This window comes from Branchiostoma lanceolatum, chromosome 17 (genome assembly GCF_035083965.1).
Source record: "Branchiostoma lanceolatum isolate klBraLanc5 chromosome 17, klBraLanc5.hap2, whole genome shotgun sequence".
Taxonomy (NCBI): domain Eukaryota; kingdom Metazoa; phylum Chordata; class Leptocardii; order Amphioxiformes; family Branchiostomatidae; genus Branchiostoma; species Branchiostoma lanceolatum.
The window spans coordinates 13204185-13224499 of NC_089738.1; the positions used below are offsets into that span (position 1 = coordinate 13204185).

General features: G+C 41.9%; 4 protein-coding genes across 7 annotated transcripts in view; 2 read left to right on the top strand and 2 right to left on the bottom strand.

Moving 5' to 3' along the window:
* The first annotated feature begins 453 nt into the window (after nt 1-453).
* Nucleotides 454-7277, top strand: LOC136422964 (uncharacterized). 3 transcript variants are annotated; one of them, XM_066410926.1, is made up of 11 exons: nt 455-570; nt 1336-1454; nt 1787-1864; nt 2777-3010; nt 3200-3294; nt 3994-4137; nt 4290-4656; nt 4854-4948; nt 5387-5521; nt 5688-6066; nt 6388-7277. In XM_066410926.1, exons 2-11 carry the CDS (start codon nt 1347-1349, stop codon nt 6544-6546), a joined length of 1794 nt encoding a protein of 597 aa, XP_066267023.1. In that variant the 5' UTR covers nt 455-570; nt 1336-1346; the 3' UTR covers nt 6547-7277. The 3 variants fall into 3 exon arrangements, with proteins under 3 accessions (XP_066267025.1, XP_066267023.1, XP_066267024.1); XM_066410928.1 differs by lacking the exon at nt 5387-5521 and having other exon boundaries at nt 454-570; XM_066410927.1 differs by lacking the exon at nt 1336-1454 and having other exon boundaries at nt 456-570.
* Nucleotides 7278-7583: 306 nt separating this feature from the next.
* LOC136422969 (citramalyl-CoA lyase, mitochondrial-like) lies at nt 7584-13940 on the bottom strand. Its single transcript, XM_066410936.1, has 9 exons — nt 13827-13940; nt 12937-13135; nt 12434-12538; nt 11257-11340; nt 10582-10777; nt 10024-10137; nt 9813-9866; nt 9319-9443; nt 7584-8894 (listed from the first exon to the last, which is right to left on the bottom strand). Exons 1-9 carry the CDS (start codon nt 13850-13852, stop codon nt 8787-8789), a joined length of 1011 nt encoding a protein of 336 aa, XP_066267033.1. The 5' UTR covers nt 13853-13940; the 3' UTR covers nt 7584-8786.
* Nucleotides 13941-14438: 498 nt separating this feature from the next.
* LOC136422970 (sulfotransferase 1B1-like) lies at nt 14439-18151 on the top strand. The gene is made up of 6 exons (XM_066410937.1): nt 14439-15380; nt 15829-16037; nt 16191-16323; nt 17247-17341; nt 17767-17908; nt 18042-18151. Exons 1-6 carry the CDS (start codon nt 15218-15220, stop codon nt 18149-18151), a joined length of 852 nt encoding a protein of 283 aa, XP_066267034.1. The 5' UTR covers nt 14439-15217.
* LOC136422968 (citramalyl-CoA lyase, mitochondrial-like) overlaps nt 18008-20315 on the bottom strand; it is a 30066-nt gene continuing 27758 nt past the window's right edge. The window contains exon 10 of one of the 2 annotated variants that reach the window (XM_066410933.1): nt 18008-19434. In XM_066410933.1, coding sequence (XP_066267030.1) covers nt 19342-19434 — 93 coding nt within the window. In that variant the 3' untranslated portion in view covers nt 18008-19341. Of the gene's footprint in view, nt 19859-20315 lie in introns of both variants that reach the window. The other variant, XM_066410934.1, reaches the window with a different exon arrangement.

Below are 20315 nucleotides of genomic sequence, written 5' to 3' on the forward strand. Positions count from 1 at the left end.
ATCATTCTTGATTAAAAGACATTTCACAAATCAAACCACAGTGCATGTGTGCCTTTGAGGTTTTGAACTTCTCCATGTAGGGCTCATTGTCAAGAAATCTATTGATAGAAAAAGAAAAAAAAGACTGTTTCTGAACTTGTCTACTTGTCGGTATATGGTGACAAGATCTTTATTCGTTAACATTCGGGATGTTTGTTAACGTCTGCCCATATAGTCTGTCATATACTTTGGATGGTCAATGCTATGAGATTGAGGGAGATTATGTATCACATCAAGGACCCTATAATGACGTCCGTGATCCCATTGAATGCTATGGATTAACGTTGGTAAAGTTTTAAGAACAGAAAATCTTTACAAAATTGCCACTTTGAACTTGTACTTTTCCTTTAACGTTTATGACGCCATAGAACAGCCGCATCCTCGGCTCGAACAGCGCATGCGTAGATTGACGCACAATAGAACCGGCCATCTCAGAGCTTGTGATCCTGAGGAACTGACGCAATCTTGTGTGCTCCACAAGTTTCGTTATTTTTTGTCTGATTATCGCATATTCTCTGAATACGACGCAAGGTAAGTCACTGTTCTAGGTTAGAGAAGTTATCGCAATGAGAGTCAACTCGAGATTGTACACAGACAATGTTTAAAATTCCGCTTAACCATTTGGAGATTGTAACGTTTGGAGATTGTAACGTTAAGTACTTCAAGATTTATTATTTTTGTCGAACAAAGTTAGAGAGAGTTCACCAGGTTTGGAATACGTACGTTGAAGTTATTTTGCCGGATCGCGCGGAGAACTGCTATTAGTTATCGTAGAGTTAGCATTCTAATAGTTTTAAATGGGCTGAAATACGTATAGAATCTTGTATCGTGGGCGTATACGTAGCTAGTGGGGTCAGATTGCACTAGGTCCTTTGTTTACAAATATGTAACAAAGAGTGACGTCATAATTTCATAGTTTTGGGGAAGGGAAGCTAAGTTGCCGCGAGGCATGTCGGGAGATTTCCTGAAGAACCACCTCGTGCGCATGCGTCGAATATGGCTTCAACAAATCCTGCCGAACGATAAATTTTTCATCGCGATTGTAAACATTTTTGCAAGTTTTGAGGGATAATCAAAGGATACTACAACAGACGTTAACCAGGGGAGGAATAAAGGAGCGACATGTGTAATATGGAGAGTAGCGCTGAGTTGATGCAAAACAGACTTGTTGAAGGAGAGACAGTGAACGACTGTGTGAGGTGGGACTGGGGACAGCATGGGGGAGGGGGGCGAGTTAACACTGGGCTAAAAACTGAACATCTAGAACCAGCAACAGTAATATTTATACCTGCCCAGAAAGAGGAAAGATGGAAAAATTCACGAAGAAAGCACAGTCGGCGGGCCGGCCGGACGGTTCGGCCGAGGCGGGCCAGGGAAGACCCACCGTGAGCAGCGAGCCCTGGTTCGGACTTAAGGTGAGCAGGGAACGTCTAGTACGGAACAGAGAAGAAGTCAATGGCACACTTTAGTACAGAACAGAGAAGAAGTCAATAGGACACTTTTAGTACAGAACAGGAAAGCAAGAAGTCAATAGAACACTTTAGTACAGAACAGAGAAATAAGAAGTAAGTCAATAGGACATCACTTTATTCGCAGTCATTCATTCATACTGTATAACATTACTATGATATCTAAAAGGAGGTAAGAAAGACATTCAACCTAATGTTACATACTAGCTAACTTTTATATGACCAATACCTTTCATGACCTGTTCTCAGTACTGTTCTCACCTGTGTTTATCATACAGGACTTCATGAAGAGGGTGCCGATGGTTCACAGCTTGGACCTGCTCAGTGGTGGAGATAAGGGAGAGGGAAATGGGAAGGTTGGTCATGGCATAATTTGGTTTTCTTTATCATTGTGTATAACGTTACTGTGAATTGATTTAGAATAGAGGAGACTTGGTGCTGAACACTATCCCCACACAGGGACACATACCTGTCCTTGGTGCTGAACACAATCCACACACATGTAAACACACCTGTCCCTGTTGCTGAATACCATCCACACACAGGTAAACACACCTGTCCCTGGTCCTAAACACCATCCACACACAGGTAAACACACCTGTCCCTAGTGCTGAACACAATCCACACACAGGTAAACACACCTGTCCTTGGTGCTGAACACCATCCACACACAGGTAAACACACCTGTCCCTAGTGCTGAACACAATCCACACACAGGTAAACACACCTGTCCTTGGTGCTGAACACCATCCACACACAGGTAAACACACCTGTCCCTAGTGCTGAACACCATCCACACACAGGTAAATACACCTGTCCTTAGTGCTGAACACCATCCACACACAGGAAAACACATCCGTCCTTGGTGCTGAACAACATCCACACAAAGGTAAACACACCCATCCTTGGTGCTGAACACCATCCACACACATGTAAACACACCCGTCCTTGGTGCTGAACACCATCCACACACAGGTAAACACACCCGTCCTTGGTGCTGAACACCATCCACACACAGGTAAACACACCCGTCCTTGGTGCTGAACACCATCCACACACAGGTAAACATGACTGTCCTTGATGCTGAACACGATTTACACTGCTAAAGGGACCTGTTCCCAAATCACTTTACCATTCACACTATGAAGACAACATGATAGATGTCACATACTTACCACAGTGTGTTGCACTCGGATGAGACTCAAGCACTGATGATAATGAAAAAGATTAACTAAAACATGACAAAAACAACTTCCTGCCTCTCACAGGCTGAGGTGACAGACGATGGGTCAAAAGGTACAGCAGTCCCGGAGGAGACTGAGGTCAGTGAGGAGCCCGGACTGGAGGAACTGTCAGATGAGGAGTTTGTTGACGCAGACGCTCGTTCCATCCAGAGTGTGGCCAGTACTGACATGGAGAACCCGACCACAGCAGAGGGAACTACACCATCACTCCCCACAGTTGCAGACTCTCCTGCAAAGTCACCTGAGGACAGAATCAAGGTTAACTATCTTTGCTACTGATTTTTCTATGAAGACAATTTCTTGTCCATTACTATTGTGTTCTGAAAAGTAATTTGTCTGATTCCAAAATTTGAAACCTAGCCACAATGAACCATAACAATCTGTCAACCAATTACTCAAAAGCTTGTTCTGAGTGAACGTTGACCTGCATTTTATATTTTGTCACAGGAGTTGGAGCAACAGCTAGAGCAGGTGACGAAAGAGTTGAGAGATTCCATCTGCTCGAAGAAAGTTGCGTTCAAGCGTGTTAATGAGAAATGGGAGTAAGTAGTAGCCTGATGATTTTTTTATAGAGGGACTGTTTTTTTACCAGGCATCCTGACAAGATTGTACCAGGATAGCTGTGACTAGAACATTAACTGTCTCACATTAGATGTACATATATGTCTCATTGAAACCTGGGGTCTTGTGGCGTAACGGCAGGATTTTCGACTCAGAACCAAGGGGTTCCCGGTTCGAATCCCCTGCTGCCACTGATCTTGTGCCTTTGGGAAAAAAGGCACTTAACACTCCACCCAAGTGTAAACATCGGGTACATAATGTGTGTGGGTCACGACATCAGCAATAGCTGCCTGTGTCCCATGTGTATTGCACTGTTGCAATTCCAATAAATCCAAATCCAAACCTGTCATTAACTTGACATACCACAAAATCAACCTGGGAAGTCAGCACATCTTTGAGCTTCATACATAAGAAAACTGATCATTATCAAAACTAGGTGCCTATAGAGTCAACAGCTAGCAGTTTAGACATGATATGTGCATTTGTGATCTTAGTATAACAGACACCTGTGAAATTCTTAGACAGTGTACTTTTCAAATTATTGCGAACAGGAAAAAAACATGTATATTTCTCTAGAATACTTACTATATGTAAAGCTACAGGATGAAATTTGTAGCCTTTCTTTCTTGAGCTTAAATTCCCCATGGTTGGTAAGTGTTTTTATGTGTTGATGACGACAGGGACGGGCTGAAGGAGTTGCGCCACTCATACAAGAAGGCTGAAAAGGCCCACAAGAGGATAAAGAAGACCATGGCCAGCCTGCAGAAACAGGGGTACATCGACCTCATGGAAACTGCCCCTCAGGCCCAAGTATCCTCACGCAGGTGAGAAATTCATGCAGAAATCAGCAGTAATGACTCTTAAGTTTGTAAAGGAACAGAACTGAGCACTGATGGATTTTTGGCAATGCCTCAGGGGCAGAGCCTGGAATCTGTATAGCAGATTGTTTGACACTGTGAATGTTGTGTTTCTTCAGGAGGAGGGCAAGCGTAGACAGTACAGTGTCATCGACAGAAATGTGCACCTCTGACAGCCTGGTCATCAAGCTGCGAAGCGACGTGGCCAGCCTCTACGGGATCCAGAGTGTTGATGGAATCCCAGCAATGGAGACTGAGGTCAGTGAAGAGCCCGGACTCGAAGATCTGTCAGATGATACAGAGGAGTTTCTTGACGCAGACTCTCGTTCCTCAGCTGACGTAGATGAGTTTCTCGATGCAGACGCTCGTTCCGTCCGGAGTGTGGCCAGTACTGACATGGAGAACCGGACCACATCAGATGGAACTAGATTACCACTCCCCACAGTTGCAGACTCTCCTGTGCAGTCTTCGGAGGAAAGGCTGGAGGTAAACTATCTTTACTGTACAGTTGTGCATTTTTGTAGATGAAGATAACTACTGACCATTTACTATTGTGTTCTAAAAAGTAATTTGTATGATGCAAGATTTGAAACCAGGCCACAAAGACCAAGCAATCTGTCAACCAATCAATCAAACATTTGTTCTGAATGAAGGTCGACCTGCATTCTGTTTTTCCATGGCAGGAGCTGAGGCTACAGCTTGCACATGTGGCCAAGGAGATGAAGGCTTCCATCGTCATGAAGAAAGAGGGATTCAAGCGCATTGACAAGGAATGGAGGTAAGTAGGAGCCAGCTGATTTCTTCATTGAGGGACTCTTTTTTTCCAGGTATCCCGACAAGATTGCACCAGGATAGCTGTGGATATAACATTAACTGTACATGTATGTAGATGTACATTAGATGTACAGTACATCGATGTCTCATTGAAACCTGTCATACCACAAAATCAACATGAGAAGTCAACGCATCTTTGAACATAAGAAAACTGGTCGTTATCAGACTGCACATTGGTAAAAACTAGGTGCCTAGAGTAAACAGCTAGCTGTTTGGACACCAATGAAAGACAGTGTACTTTGCAAATTATTGCAAAAAGGAAGAAACATGTTTATTTCTCTAGATAACTTATATAAAGCCACAGGATGAAGTGTGTAATCTTTCTTTCTTGACCTTAACTTTCCCATGGTTAACAAGTGTTTTTATGTGTTGATGACGACAGGGGCGCGCTGAAAGTGTTGCGCCGAACGCAAAAGAAGTCAGAAAAGTTCACCAAGAGAAGGAAGAAGACCATGGCCAAGCTGCAGAAACAGGGGTACATGGACCTCCTGGAAACTGCCCAAGTCTCCTCACGCAGGTGAGAGGTTCATGCAGAAATCAGCAGTAATGACTCTTCAGTTTGTGAAGGAACAGAATCAAACTGATCACTGATGGATTTTTTGGCGATGCCTCAGGGAAAGAGCCATGAATTTTCCATCTCTTCAGCAGATTGTTTTGACACTGTGAATTTTGTGTTCCTTCAGGAGGAGGGCAAGCATAGACGAGACGGTGTCATCCACTCTAACGTACACCTCTGATGTGAGCCTGGTCGTCGAGCTGCGAAGCGCCGTGTCCAGCCTCTACGGGATCCAGAGTGTTGACGGGATCTCAGCTATGTCCCGGAACACGGACCAAAGCTCAGATGCTAGATCCGTTGCTGTGGATGGAGCTTCTGCCGTGTCAACAAACACAGACCAGAACATGTTTGTCACAGCCCCAGAGGTTAGATCTATCGATTCTGAGGACATAGTGTACCTCGACAACCTCTGCTATGGACTGGACCTGAGGACCTCGAGATCTGTTGCCACGGACGATGGCAGCGACACCACCAGCCTGGCCTCGTTTGTCACTGCTGTGTCTCAGGTAAGGACAGGGACATAGCTTTTTCCAAACATCTGTTTCTTTCAGGTGTTTCTGCTGTGTCTTACTTCTTATATGTTTTCTTATGTAAACAAACATAGATGAGGAAGAGAAGGAAAGACACTCATTCTCACACACTCATTAAAGACAATATACAAATTGCTTGAACCACAGTTGGTCAATCATTGCTCCTGTTGTATTGTAACATTGCACTGTGTTTTCTCCACCTCTGGAAGAACAGGTTGCTTGAAACAAAACTAGAACACAAACCCATCCCACCTGTCCATAGGACTGACCACAACATATTCCACCTCCCCTTTTCAGCTGGCTGACCAGGATGACCAGCAGGAAGAGACAACAGTAAAGGAGTTGGTCGGTGAGATGCCTCTGAATATCAAGAAGAAGAGCAAGCTGCAGAGGATAAAGCACTGGATCGTGCGCAAGGGTCGCAACATCTGCAACAAGATCCGCTGCTGCTGCTAAATCTGTCTGGTTGTTGTCTAAAGTATTCTGATTGTTGTTGATTGTTATGGGATGTTTAGAAATATTGGTACATGTTATAAGTGTGCACAGCTAGATACATGTAATAGTATATTGACTGAAAGTTTTGTTATGTGGAACTAAAAACATAAAAGGAACAGGGTAGTGGCAGGAGACAGACAAATTGTAAAATGTGTACTGAGCCCTTTGTTCAAAAAAGAAATTATCAACTGTAAAACAAAGAAAGAAATGCAGTTAGCAAATGCTGTTAGTGTGCTAATACTTTTGTTTCAGTTTTCATCAACCATCCTGTGTGTGGGTGAACTGCAAAGACCAAAATGTATGTAAAAATGTTTGTTTAAAAAAAAGAGCTATGTAGCAAGCTCACAAAAGTTGATTGTCCGAAATATGGGATAGAGGGGTGCCTGATTGTAATGGAGAAGGTATTATGAAAAATGTAAAGAACTGGGCTACTCTGCAAGGTTATGATCATGCCTTGATATTTTTATATATTTGTAGGCTAGAATTGCCTATAAATGAAAATAGGAGAAAATAAGCTGTAAGGGTCATGTTTTGGACGTGACCTATTCAGCTTGGGAAAAAAATTAAAATAATATGAAAATGAAAGAAAGTTTGGGAGCACAATGAAAATAGAAAAAAAGCTAAACTGAGTAAGGGTCCTGTTTTTGACATGACCTATTTAGCTGGGAAAAAAATAAAAAATAGTATGAAAATGGAAAAAAGTTTGGGAGCACACATGGCTATGTGCTGATTCTGTAGCAAAACGAGGATAACAATGTCTAAACCTGGCTCAAGTATTGTGTCAAGGCTCATTGTTTTCCTCACATACAAAAAAATCATAAAATTACAATAAACAGAACCTCTTGGTTAAGAAATGGACTTTGTCATTACTGAGTGTGTTGTGATGTGTAAGATTTATGAGTGACTGTTACATCTGAGCATGGTAAGTGGAATATAAGCACTTTGTACAAGCAATATGCACTTAGATATCATATTCAAAAAAGTTAAGGAAGCAAACATTCCCTTTTCTGGTGTTTATTCATACCCAATATACAGAACCACCAATGAGATTACATAGCCTGTTCTCACATGTAGACTTTCTGTGAGGCTCTGCTAAACGGCTGAGGTTTCCACTTAAGTGGGCAATGCCTCTAACAAACTGTCAGCCAATCAGAGAACTGTATATTCTACCAAGTAAATAACATAAATCTATAATTATATAAAAACTTAATAAACATCATTTGACATAAAATTGCTCACAGTCCTGCCCATATATGTTACAACACATAAGCCATATGCAAATCACTTATGTGCAAAAATAACCACCTATTTAAATATACATGTGGGACAAATATAACAAAATGTCAGCTATAAAAGTAACTATGTATAACTATGATACTATGTATGCTAATCCAAATTCTTGAGGACTATTCGTTCAAAACCTTCAGGAGGGATAAGTAAGGGACAATTTTTGACTCCTCCTTACAGATGATTTTTCCTGACAATGACTTGTATTGCAACATCTCTATGACTGCTCCCTTCAAATAATCAGACTTGATATCAAGAGTGAAAAGTAAAAGAAAAAAGTGAAACTTTCACCAAGAGCAAGTTAATGTTAAAGAGTGGTTCTTGCATTTTGATGCTTTGTTAGTATGTTAGTAATACATGTATCTCGGAATTCGTTACCTTTTTCATAAAATTCATTGCTACCAGAGGCAAGAAAGATCGGCTGTGAACAATTTGGTTTGTTCAAACTAATTCACACTAATGCCATTTGTTATTTGGATAAAATTGTGATTCACTTGTATTTAACAGTCTCTATCAGTTATCACAGAAGGGCAAGAATGCAGCATTTGCAGGTAAACTTTGAGATGTTCAGGTATTTCTAATGTCTATGTCTACCTGCATCTAACCTGTATTGGTCCATGTAATGTGTATATATAAGTATATGTGGACATTTTCTTAATGTAGTAACTACTAATCGTTACCAAGTGTGAAATACCAGAATGATTGATGACAGCCACACCTAAAGAACCCACCACACTTATTAAAAAGAGTCTTTTGTGGTGTGAGTGGGCCAAACCTTACTGTCTCGTCCTACACAGCTAGCTTGTACTTACTGTACAAAACCAATGTATTATGCCCAAAGGCGGTTTACGGCATATGCAAAACAAAAAAAAACAAAATTTCGAGCCCTGACTTGGATCCACGTGGTCCATACATTACTCTTGAGATCCTGATGGTTCCACAGCCTCTGCTAACTGGACCACGTTCTGTGCCTGCAGCAAGGATGGCTTGTCAATCATTTTTCCCTCATACACAAACGCCCCCTGGAGAAAATAGATGGAAAAGCAGCATTAGTGCAAAGAGATGCAAACATCATACAAATCTGAGGAATCTAAGGTTGTAAGTATGACTGTCTAATTATTTCTTTATCTGGAGAAACATGTCTGTATCTGGTAAAATATGGAACAGTTTGCTGGAAAGACAAAAGTTGTTATGAACTCCACATACATGTACTTTTGATGGGCTGAATGTACATTGGTTGTTCAAATATTACGCTGTGTACCTTCTCTGTTATGTACCTGAAGGTACACTAGTAATGTGTATATACAGCATTCTTGACATTCGAGTGTCAGAAAAGAAAACCTTTGTGGTATTATACGTTTGCAATTTTCAAGGTAGCTACAGAATTTCACATTCAAGTTCTGAAGAGAGGTTTCGTAATTGGGTTTAAAAAAACACAATACATACCTTTCCCTCCTGTTGGTGCTGTTGAAATGCCTGAATGAGCCCACGTGCCCAGACTACCCTCTCAGGACTGGGGGAGAACGCCTGCTGGACAATGGGCACCTGGAGAGGGTGGATCACCTGTTTACCTGGGGGAATACAACAGATAATGATGGTTAACAACTGTACCATATACATTATGAACTTTTCTCAGTGTTGTCACTGTACTTAAATTAGTCATTCCTTCACTTACTACCATTTACTGTTTACTACCACTGTCTCACTTGTTTTGAATCATCAAGCTTATATGTAAACGTCTTATTCATGTATTCTTTGTAATCATCTGATAATGGTGTCTTATATGCCCATATAGGCATGGCAACTTTGTCACAACACACAATAATCAACTTTCATTCATTTATCCAATAACATACCAATTTTGCATTTTGGTAAGAAATAACATTCCAAAGCTATAAGATAATGATGATAAAAGTTACCAGCCATGACCATGTACATACCTGTAAACCCCATCTTTGCTCCTTCCTCTGACTGTCTTCTCAGGCTCTCTGTATCTGCAGAGAAGAGTTTCAAAAATTGATTCAACAGAATTATCTTTTGAACTGTGTGGTCTTTGATAAATGATGAAAACCAGAGACAACGATGTCTGACTTGAAAATGCCATCTTATGGTCTTACACATATGACCATTTCCCAGCCATCTTTGACCTACCTTTGAAGTCTATGGACACCAGGTCAATGGCCTGAAGGCCAAAGGCCTTTGCTGTGACGACGACCTTCTGTCTGGCATACATCAGCTCCTTGGCATCACTAGTTCTGCTGGCACCTGGGTAACAACATGATAGAATGTTGCTTTTCTCAGCTTGCAATTATTTTTTTTCAGCATGTATTGTGGCTGTTACAATGCTTATAAATCTTTTTGATAACACATCTACTGTGGATTCAAAAAGTATTGCAATGAATATATGTGCTGAATCACTTTCCCAACAACAGAAGTGTAGCTTTTCCTGGTGCTGACTAACTGTCCCAATAACACAAGTGTAGCTGTCCCTGGTGCTGAATAACTGTCCCAATAACACAAGTGTAGCCGTCCCTGGTGCTGAAATACTGCCCCAATAACACAAGTGCAGCTGTCCTTGATACTGAATGACTGTCCCAAAAACTGTCCCACTAAAGTCCTCTTCAAAGAGACTTGCAATAGCCATCTACTTTATGAATAGTTTCAAATGGGTTTTCTAATAGAAAATATTGTTCAAATAACAATGCCCACCTATATCTGCACAAAAGTCGTCTGACCCAAAGGTGACGGCAGCTAGTCTGAAGGGAGACATGTCCACCAGGTTCCCGGCTTCCTGTAGAATGGCCTGGAGGTTCATCAGGCCCCTCGCACTCTCCACCATGGTGATCAGGTTGAAGATGGGGTTAGCCTCTATCTCTGCCACCGCAGCGTTTAGGTTAGCAGCAAACTGTGGTGGAGCACATCAGACCATCTGGTAAAGATAGCTCCCAAAGAACTGCTATTGGCTCGACTACGAAAACCTGTCCTACAAAGTTCGTAACATAGCATTAAAGGCTAATGTCACGGTTACATTGATCAGTTTTGTGCTTGAAATGGGAATGCCATTCTAGTACCTACCTAACATCCTGGAGAATTTTTCTTTCCTTGAAAACGTTGGTCCAATTTGGAGACTCTTGGGGTTAGAGGGACCAGCTGGTCTAATTTTAAGCTTTACCAGGTTGGTCAGAATTTGTTCAGTTCACCAGTGTTTTGGTGTAAGGACAGATCTGAGTTCTGGTTTGGTATTCACAGCGGAGATGGCGATAGCAGAAACTTGGGCCAAAGATAGGCTTTGTTGAGAAATTCCATCTGTTCTACAAGTTTGAAGATGGCAGCCCCTTATATGATCTGACCACCACACCTGTTAAAAGATGACATGTCACTCACCTGTTGAAGTTCCTCCACACTGTCCACCTTAGGCAGCATGATACCAGAGGGCAGGTTCTTGGCTTGTAGAATAGCCAACAGGTCCTGTTAGGAACAAGTCATCAAAACATGGAGCTATACTTTGGGTACTTCAGGTGAAGAAATACACAGCGTGAGTTTCGTCACCACACGCAGTGTTGGCACGCGCGTGTAAAACTTCCCGTAGCGCGATGTTGGCACGCGCGTGTAAAACTTCCCGTAGCGCAATGGTGGCACGCACGTGTATAGCTTCTCGTAGCGCGATGTTGCAACGTGCGTGTAAAACTTCCCGTAGCGCGATGTTGGCACGTGCGTGTAAAACTTCTCGTAGCGCGATATTGGCACGCTGGGCGCCCGCACAAAGAACCGTTGAAACGACCGCACAAAGAATGTGTGACATGTGCGTGTGTTCCTTCCCCTAGCACGATGTTGAAACGCCGAGCGCCCCCCCCCCCACCGATCTTAAAACGCCGGGTGTCTTGTGTTATTATCAATTCTTTTCGACAAATACAAGATCTAAGGACAGGTTTTCAACGCCCTAACCCTATGTTGGCACATGGGGCGCACGTACAAGGAATCCCTGGTAAAGTGCGGTTCAATTTATCAGACAAACGCATGAACCGTGCGAGCACAAAATCTACTCGGGGCAGTCGGCACCGCACACCAACACCAGGTAAAAACGTGAATTTCTTCAATTTACCGTGAAGAAACTCCCGCTGTGTATTTCTTCACATTTGGGTCAGTTTATATACCTGAAACATGATAGAGCAAAACCTGATACATCATTTTGTTAAATCTGATTACAAGTTGTTCAGGCATAGACGAAGAACAATTAAGAGGGTGCAAAATCTGCAGATCAAAGGTTAAATGGATTCTTTTCTCATGTCATCTATATTTTCATCTGTGAAAAATCTGTGTTACATAACAATTCTTCTTTTCAAACATTTCTTGGTGTAATTTGTTATGTCCATTGTCCCACAGCACCATAGGATTTGTCCATTCCTAACTGCCTACCATTACCATACAGAAGCTGTCTATAAACAATCAATGTCCATGGCTCACATCAAAAGCTTGTAAAAGGCATACCACTTCTCAAGTTTAGTTCAGGCCTTGAAAAATTAGCCTAGAAATAACTGAAAACTAGGCATGTAGAACTTACATCATCAGCCAGCTCACTGTCCACTGAGTTGACTCTGACCACACACTCTGTCCTGCCGAAGTCTACCTCGTCTAACAGTCTTGTTATGGTAGCTCTGGCCTCGTCCTAGGAGGAGGAGGAAGAATACCATATTCAAATTGCTTGGATTAAGTAAGAAGCTTGAATTATTTGCAATTATTAGTAATAGAAGATATATTTTTGTAGAGTAAGATATGTTTTGCACATGAGCATTTTATATTGATCTCATATGCCTCATCACGCCAAAATATTACCTAGCACTAGTAGTAGTACCAGTCTGGAGTTTGGAGTTTCTAAATTTGAAAGCAGAAAACAGCAATTTGACCAATAATGTCACTTGACCTAGGTGATTTGTTGATTTTCTTCTGAAGAAGAAGTTTCATGCTGAAAAACAGCAGTTATGCCTAACCAAAGGAAGTGAATTCAATGCCTTCTGACCCCCTGAAAGAGTTCTTTTGTACAACAAACTAGAAACAAGATCAAACCTTTTTGTTTGCTGCTACACCATCCTCACAGTCTAACACAGCACAGTCCACGTCCAGTGTGGGAATCTTGTGTATTTTCCTCTCATCGTTCCCAGGGATATACATGAGTGCCCGTCTGGGCCTGTAGAGGGGCTGCTCCTGTGCTGTACAGTAGGAACGCAGGCGGGATGATACTCTGGCTAAGGTGTTGGACAGCACCCTGAAATGAAAAACAGTCAAATCTGTACTAGCAACCTGGTCATTGTGACAAACTCTGGATCCTGTCTTGTATTTCCTTTAGTGCCCATGATCTTAAGCTCGTTGAAAATCGCCCTGGCACGGTAAGGTTTGATCAGCTCACACCAGGAAGTACCCATCTCTTTTGTGGTGTGGTGGGTTCTTTTACATGCCCGAGATGTGGTTCTACTCAAACACAACATGTCCTATCTGAGGAGACGTCCCTCACCCCTGTCAGGCCAAACTAAAATCTGACTGGCCTGACACTTGCAGGGTTAATGAAGATAATTTATTTTTCATGACATCATGACATCGTGTATCGGTAGCAACCTGTTATTTGAGATGTTCCAACGAAATCATTCCACATGAAAAGCGCCAATCCTCGGCTGCATTTGTGTCATATATATATATCATGTAGCTTCTCATAAGATACTATCAACTTCCTAGATACTGTCTTTCCACACAGATCTTAGCTATGAAACCCTAGGTTACGCCCCCCTCCCCATCCCTTTGGACGACGAATTCGTCCATCAACGCACTACGTCAGTGAGAGAACGAGCTACAGCAGATCGTATGGAGCAAGCCTAAGACATCCACAACCTACAGGCAAATTTTCGTCCAAATCGGGCGAGTAATTACGATAAAACCTTAGAAATAACGATCTGACAGCTCACCGTCCAAATTTCCTGGGCGCCGCCATGTTTATTACCCAGCAACCTTTGCAATAACAACAACTTCACAAGTAAAGTCAAGTGTTGGAGTAACTCTTTTCGTTCATCTTTCCGTGAAATGTTTTTGATCTAGTTATCACAATGCCCAATTTAAAACCAAACATGGGGAAGTGGCAAACCTAAGCTCCCCGATTCCACACACAAACGGCACCGAACTGAACATAATATTCTTGGCCAAGGTAATTTAGCAGGGCAACAACGTAGCCTGTATTTACACAAGCTCTCGGCCGGAGGTTACTGACCCCCACTCTAGGGGGATGGCGGTTACAGGACCGGCTGGCCACTAGGAGCGCGATTCGTCAGGCTAGGCAACAACGGACCGCTGAGTAGTCAGGCTTACCCCTGTGACCTTTGCTGTATGCATATGACCCCGCTTTGTGACCAGTCCCGGTCGGACAGCAACTTTCAAGACGTTGTAACGTTTATTTAGACCAATGCCTTCCATCTTTTTAAGGACTTCTGTACTGTTCAGCCTTTGTTACGGTGAGATTTGACTCTTTGGTTCTGTTTACTGTAGCAAAATAGTCGGGTGCCTGCCATAATTTGTCAAAAGGACATTATATTTGTGTACACTGCATAGTTAATAAACAGCCTTGTGGTGAAACACGGACCCCTACTCTCATCGACAAACAGTTCTGAAAAAGCGCCCGAGCGGTGTGACTCTCCTCACATACGGGGATCGCCAGCTTACGTCCCATATTACGTCGCATGCCACCACATGACCCTAACTGCACTGAGCCCCTCCCCCTCCTGTCAGTCAGGCAATGACATTCGTTGGACTTTGATCAAATTGGGCCTAGGAAAAAAAGTTGTGTTTTCGGTTACGGTCTTGAACAAATTATGGTTGGGAGGTAAGGAGTCTCTGTACGTGATCCAACAAATAAAGTTTAACAAATGTAAAACTGATATGTATCAGGTTACTGTTATTTTCAACATCATATGCGGTAATGATACAGATATACGTTGTACAAGCACAAGTATATTGATAAACTGAACAAAGAATTACACATAAATGCCTATATCAACTAGTCAAAACCTTAATCTGTTAACAGAGCGTGAAATACAGGAAGTTTGAAAGACAAATTTGCAAGGCTACTTTGATTCTGTTTTTGAATTTTCATGACTAAGATCAAGAATTTATGTTTTTGCTAGGGTCGGTCGGGTAATTACCGGAAACAAAAACTTTGTTTTCCTTGGCCTTGCTTCCGCCATTAACAGCGCCCATGTCTGAGAGGTCGGTCAAGTTTTAACAATCTCTGCAACTGCTGCTAAATCAGTACTTCAGTCAAAACACCGACCTTACCAGATTGATTTTAACACTTTGTTCTTCAACGATGTCAGCGTCCTCATACTACTTAAAATCCGGTCCGGACCTGCCATATACTGAATCTCGAGGCAGACAGTTTTTAAGTCTGGTGACCCAAGACAACCTAGAGGCTATGCAGAATTTTGAGCTCAGAGATGGCGACGTTGTGACCATTGGATACCCAAAGACCGGTAACATTTTCCTTTAATATTGCGACTTCAGCGAGTGCTTAACCGAGCTTGCATGGTCGTCACAAGACTTTTTATGTATTAGGTAAACATTATCTCTATATGTGATGCTAATTTGTGAATTAAAAAAATGTATCGTCATTTTGCTTGGATACAATCTTGTCGTAATGTTTTAATCAATAAACAAAGAACTGTATACGTATGTGATCATATACCGTCGATTTTGATTGGCAACACATACAATCTTAAGTGTTCATAGTGCTTGATTTGGATGGCCTTGACAGGTCATGTTTTCGGCCTTGACAGGTCATGTTTTATCAATAAAACGAAAACCCTTTATGTATGTTGATTCAGCATTTTGTGATACTTGCTGGTCTCTGTTTGTATTGTGTGCTAAACTATGCAGTTTAACTGGGAAAAAAATTAATCATTTTTGTTATAAAAAACAAAGGTACCCATTGGATAAGGACTATTGTGCGTCAAATCCTGCACGAAAAGAGAGAAAGGTGCGACGAAGACGTGGACTTTGTCCTGGAGCACACGTACCCAGGTAGACCGCCATGCCACGTGGAACTGCAAGAGGTCGCTTCTCCAAGGCTGATGCACACGTTTCTTAGCAGAGATCTGGCGCCACCAGGACTAGCTCGTCCCAGTCAGAAGGTACATGTGGGTTTTTATTTTCATAAGGCACCAGTAAATGGATAATAAATAAATAAATGGAGCACCAGTACGTTTTGTCGCATTAGTATTGAAAGGCAAGCTACTAGGGAACTGCATGTGTTAGTATAAACTATTCACATTTACTGCTTTCAGATCAAAGTGTTGGTTATGTTGAGAAACCCCAAAGACATTTGCATATCCTACTATCGCTGGTCTCAACACGTCAACTACTTAAAAACACCTCAATCCTGGGAGACGTTTCAAGGAGACTTCCTGTGTGGAAATGGTGAATCACATTCTCTTTGTTTCATTTACGTCCACAACAAAACCAATCGCATGCTATGGTCAATCTTGAACTAAATAGTCCTAACTAAAGTTCACCTTGTCACTAGATCGCTTACTGTATCAAATACTCCGCTTAGACTTATACTTATACTAGTGTACAATCTAGTGATAACTCTATACGCTATTTCCGCACACGAAGTAAGGCGCTTACCGACAAGGTTTCGACTAGTCCTCTGTACCTTCTAAAGTTGATTTGTGCCGAAGCCTACCTCACTTGAGGTAGAACACAGTTTTTGGCCGTACTACATTTTGTACCTGCGTCACAGAATACTGTGACAATTACTGTGTTCTGCGACCTTGACCATCCCTCAACAGGGACGGGGGCCGATACCGACTTCCGGTCACCTTTGACCCGTTGCTGACGTCACACTTCCGCTTAGGTCAAGTGACGTAGGCTTCAGGTCAAATCAACTTGAGAAGGATCAGGGGACTGGTTGAAAGCTTGCTGGTAAACATTTACTTTGTGTACGGAAAAAGCGTTTGAATTTATCACTATAGCCTCCCTCTCACTGGACCCACAGCACGCTGGCGGCGCCGCTGCGGCCGATCGAATTGACAAAGCACTCAACGAATTTCATCGACAAAAAAACGAATCTTTGTAAGCTTTGTGTGTTTTGTTGTCTTTTTGGTCATACTTGTACGTTTTGAATGATATTCCCAATATAAAGTCAAGGGTAACACAAATCCAGTTTAGGACGCAGTAACGCCGCCAGCGTGCCGCGGGTCCAGTGAGAGGGGGGCTTAAGTCGATTACCGCCAGAGATGAACCTTGATTCCAAAAAAAAGTAAACCTTCTTGTTCATACAAATAGTATACTATCTAGTTACTGTATCATTCGGACATCATGTTCCTCTACGCTGTTAGTTCAACGAGGGTCGTATTACGACCACGCCCTTGGCTGGTGGCAGATGAAGGACGACCGTCACTTTCTCTTCATCAAGTACGAGGACCTCAGGAAGGTAATTACCACAAAAGAACTTTCGCTTTCGCTGTTTATTGAGTCGCGTTGAGTCGTTATTTCTTATATACTGCAATTGAAGTAAAGATCAAGCTATGAGTATGAGGAATACTTTTTGGGATGCAATTTGAACAGAAAATGGGTCTGTTTGTTACGCACTTTTCGTACATCAAAACGTTGCTAAAGCGGGCACACTAGGCTGCGACCTGTTGGCGACTCTTTGCGAAGGACATTCCCCATTTTGACCGCGAACAAAGTTGTCGCAATAATTTGTTTCCAACAGGTCACAGTCCAGTGAGATACCCGCTTAACGTCAACGACCAACAGGGAACACTGCCCCCCAAATGGTTCAGCAAAACTATTTTTCTAACACGTTCGTATTGACTTTGCCGCAATCTAACGTCATACCTACTTGATGCTTTGTAGAGAATGTTTTCGTCGGTGAAGAAGATAGCAGTGTTCCTGAACAAGCCACTCAGTGACGCAGAAGCTGAGTTCGTGATCAAGTCTTGCAGTTTTGAGACGCCAATAGAGCCAGGGAAAAAACTCGCCAGGATAAAGAGAAAGGGTAATGGACAATATCAAAATCACTTGCGCTTGGCATTTTATATTATTATTATACAGATAGCTACCTTTCACTTCCCTGATAGAGTTGAACTTCGTAGTCTGAAGAGTGAGGTTGTTCTTTTATTGCCTTCCAGGAGTCGTAGGTGACTGGAAGAACAACTTCACCGAGCCACAGAGCGAGGCGTTCGACAAGCACTCCAAAGAAAAACTTAAAGGAAGTGGTCTTGAGTTTGAATATGAGTAGACTGAAACATTGACATCAACAAGCAGCAAAGTTGAGACATTGAGCAAGAAATTGACATCTTTCCAGAAGATTCATTGTCCAAAGATATTCTGGGAGACAATTGTTTTTTTAGAGTTATTATTTTATCTGTTGGTAATATATGATTATACATGTATTAAAAAAAGTATCAAACTAGGCCTTCATTTGCATAATTTATACCCGTAGACGTTCTTCCTTATCAGATGCGTATGTCAAATGTTTGAGTAGTCCTACCATGGATATAATCAATTATTAAAACCAACACTAAATGTAGATTTGAGGACTACGTAATCAGTGGATTACACTAAGCTGGGTAGTACATCAAGCAATTATAGAAACTATCTCTACCCACAGTCTATACAGTGATTCTTATCTTTGATATGGCCATTTGTATCTTCTTATCTTTGATATGCTATACTGAACAAAGTTAACATCATTTGTATTTATAGGTTCTCAGGTTTTAAACAAATAATGCTTAGTTAAAATATTGAGTAAACCCTGGTACACACAGTTTCAGGGAGTGAATATACATGTATTAAGATGCAAGTTTTCCTCCTTGCTTTCTGTTGTCATCTTTGCTGCATCTTTCCTTTAAAATGTTCAAGAAACAAGGGAATAAATTGGTGTGGCCTCAAGGACATTACATTCACGATTCAGGGGGAAGAAATTGTTGGCAGAGATTCACTTGACACATAAACTTGTTAAAAAACTCACATGTTGCAATGTTGCATGACTATATGAATATTTCATGACATACATTCTAAAGCAGTGAAGATTGGGCTATTTAGAGTCAATTGACAATTACCAAACAATCTTTTTTAGCAAGATGGTTGCCAGTGGTACAGCCGACTTCCGGGTTGGTGGAAAGAGCGGTCCAGTCCAGATGGCAGAAATGTGGTCCAGTAAAGTCAGAGGGTGGAAAAAACGGTCTGACCTTTTCTGTGCGTGGTTGTGCCCCCTAGCAGAAAGCGATAGAATTGCAAGCTGCCTGGTACCCCACTGATGTGTTCCTTTGTTTGTCATATCCCAACAAGAAGCACACTGATTAGTGATTAGCTCATAGTAACCCAGCTAAACACCACTTGATAAAGAAACCACCACCATGGTTAGAATAGTCCTTTAAAGCCCGTTCATTGCTCAAACGAATAATTTTCCTTGGAGAGTTGCAAACTTCACAGTTCTACAGATTCAGCCATCTGGAGTATGCTCTGTGCCTGAAGCAGCCCTGGCTTGTAGATCATTTTTCCTTTATATTCAAAAGAGCCCTGAAAAAACGGAAATAAAAGAGTACAGGAGGTTAAAGAAATCACCAGGGTTACAGGAGAGAAGTATTTGTTAAGTTGGTATCTCACTGGAACACACCAAATTGCACTAGGAAATTGGGCCAACTTTCTGCCTATTTTCCCTTGCGGTCACACTGACATGTGACCCATTAGAAAATACATGACCTCTGCAACCAAAATGGCCACCTATGAAATGTCACATTCTTAGTACTTACATTTAAGATTTAGGCGACAAATTGGTGCCACTTTGCTACTGCCTTTCCCAATTTGGTGCAGTCCAGTGAGATACACTCTTGAGGCTTGATGACACGATGCTTCACTTTTCTACCGCCTCTGACTGAACCATATTCTGTGCCTGCAGCAAGATTGGCTTGTCAATCATTCTTCCCTCGTACATAAACACTCCCTGGAGAAAATAAACAAAAAGCAATACAGACCTTAGGCATCTTTTAAGACATCATCAAATGCTTCATTACACATCTGGCTGCAACTGTCAACAGATAAACCAAGCTTGCTGTTTAAGTATGAGATAGTGTACTGGAAAAACATAGTGAAGATTTGATCAATTGGTTCTTGTAATCGCCCGCTGCTATTTTTCCCAGATTGAAAAAGAAATTCACCACACCTCCCATTCAGGAATTCTTACTCACTACATCACTATGATACTCATGAAAAAAGACTATGAAAAGCCTCAAAAACATGCTAAAGACACTGAGCCGGACCCTACATCTGCTTGGAGATAAATGACCCCAATCGCCTCCTGCTTGAAGACTACTGTAACAGCTAAGGGCAGTCAAAAATCTAGTGCACTTTCTTATTGTGTTAGTACAAAGTTTTTGGCCTGTAAAATGTTAATGCCGACA

Excerpts from the sequence above, each read along its gene's own strand:
- LOC136422970 (XM_066410937.1), top strand. The coding sequence starts at position 15,218 with ATGTCAGCGTCCTCATACTACTTAAAATCCGGTCCGGACCTGCCATAT. Across the intron at positions 16,038-16,190 it reads TAGCTCGTCCCAGTCAGAAG|ATCAAAGTGTTGGTTATGTT; the intron begins GTACATGTGGGT and ends TACTGCTTTCAG. Across the intron at positions 17,342-17,766 it reads AGTACGAGGACCTCAGGAAG|AGAATGTTTTCGTCGGTGAA; the intron begins GTAATTACCACA and ends GATGCTTTGTAG.
- LOC136422964 (XM_066410926.1), top strand. The coding sequence starts at position 1,347 with ATGGAAAAATTCACGAAGAAAGCACAGTCGGCGGGCCGGCCGGACGGT. Across the intron at positions 1,865-2,776 it reads AGGGAGAGGGAAATGGGAAG|GCTGAGGTGACAGACGATGG; the intron begins GTTGGTCATGGC and ends TGCCTCTCACAG. Across the intron at positions 4,138-4,289 it reads GCCCAAGTATCCTCACGCAG|GAGGAGGGCAAGCGTAGACA; the intron begins GTGAGAAATTCA and ends GTGTTTCTTCAG.
- LOC136422969 (XM_066410936.1), bottom strand. The coding sequence starts at position 13,852 with ATGGCGGCGCCCAGGAAATTTGGACG. Across the intron at positions 9,867-10,023 it reads GGTGTCCATAGACTTCAAAG|ATACAGAGAGCCTGAGAAGA; the intron begins GTAGGTCAAAGA and ends TCTTCTCTGCAG. Across the intron at positions 9,444-9,812 it reads AGCAAAGATGGGGTTTACAG|GTAAACAGGTGATCCACCCT; the intron begins GTATGTACATGG and ends GTATTCCCCCAG.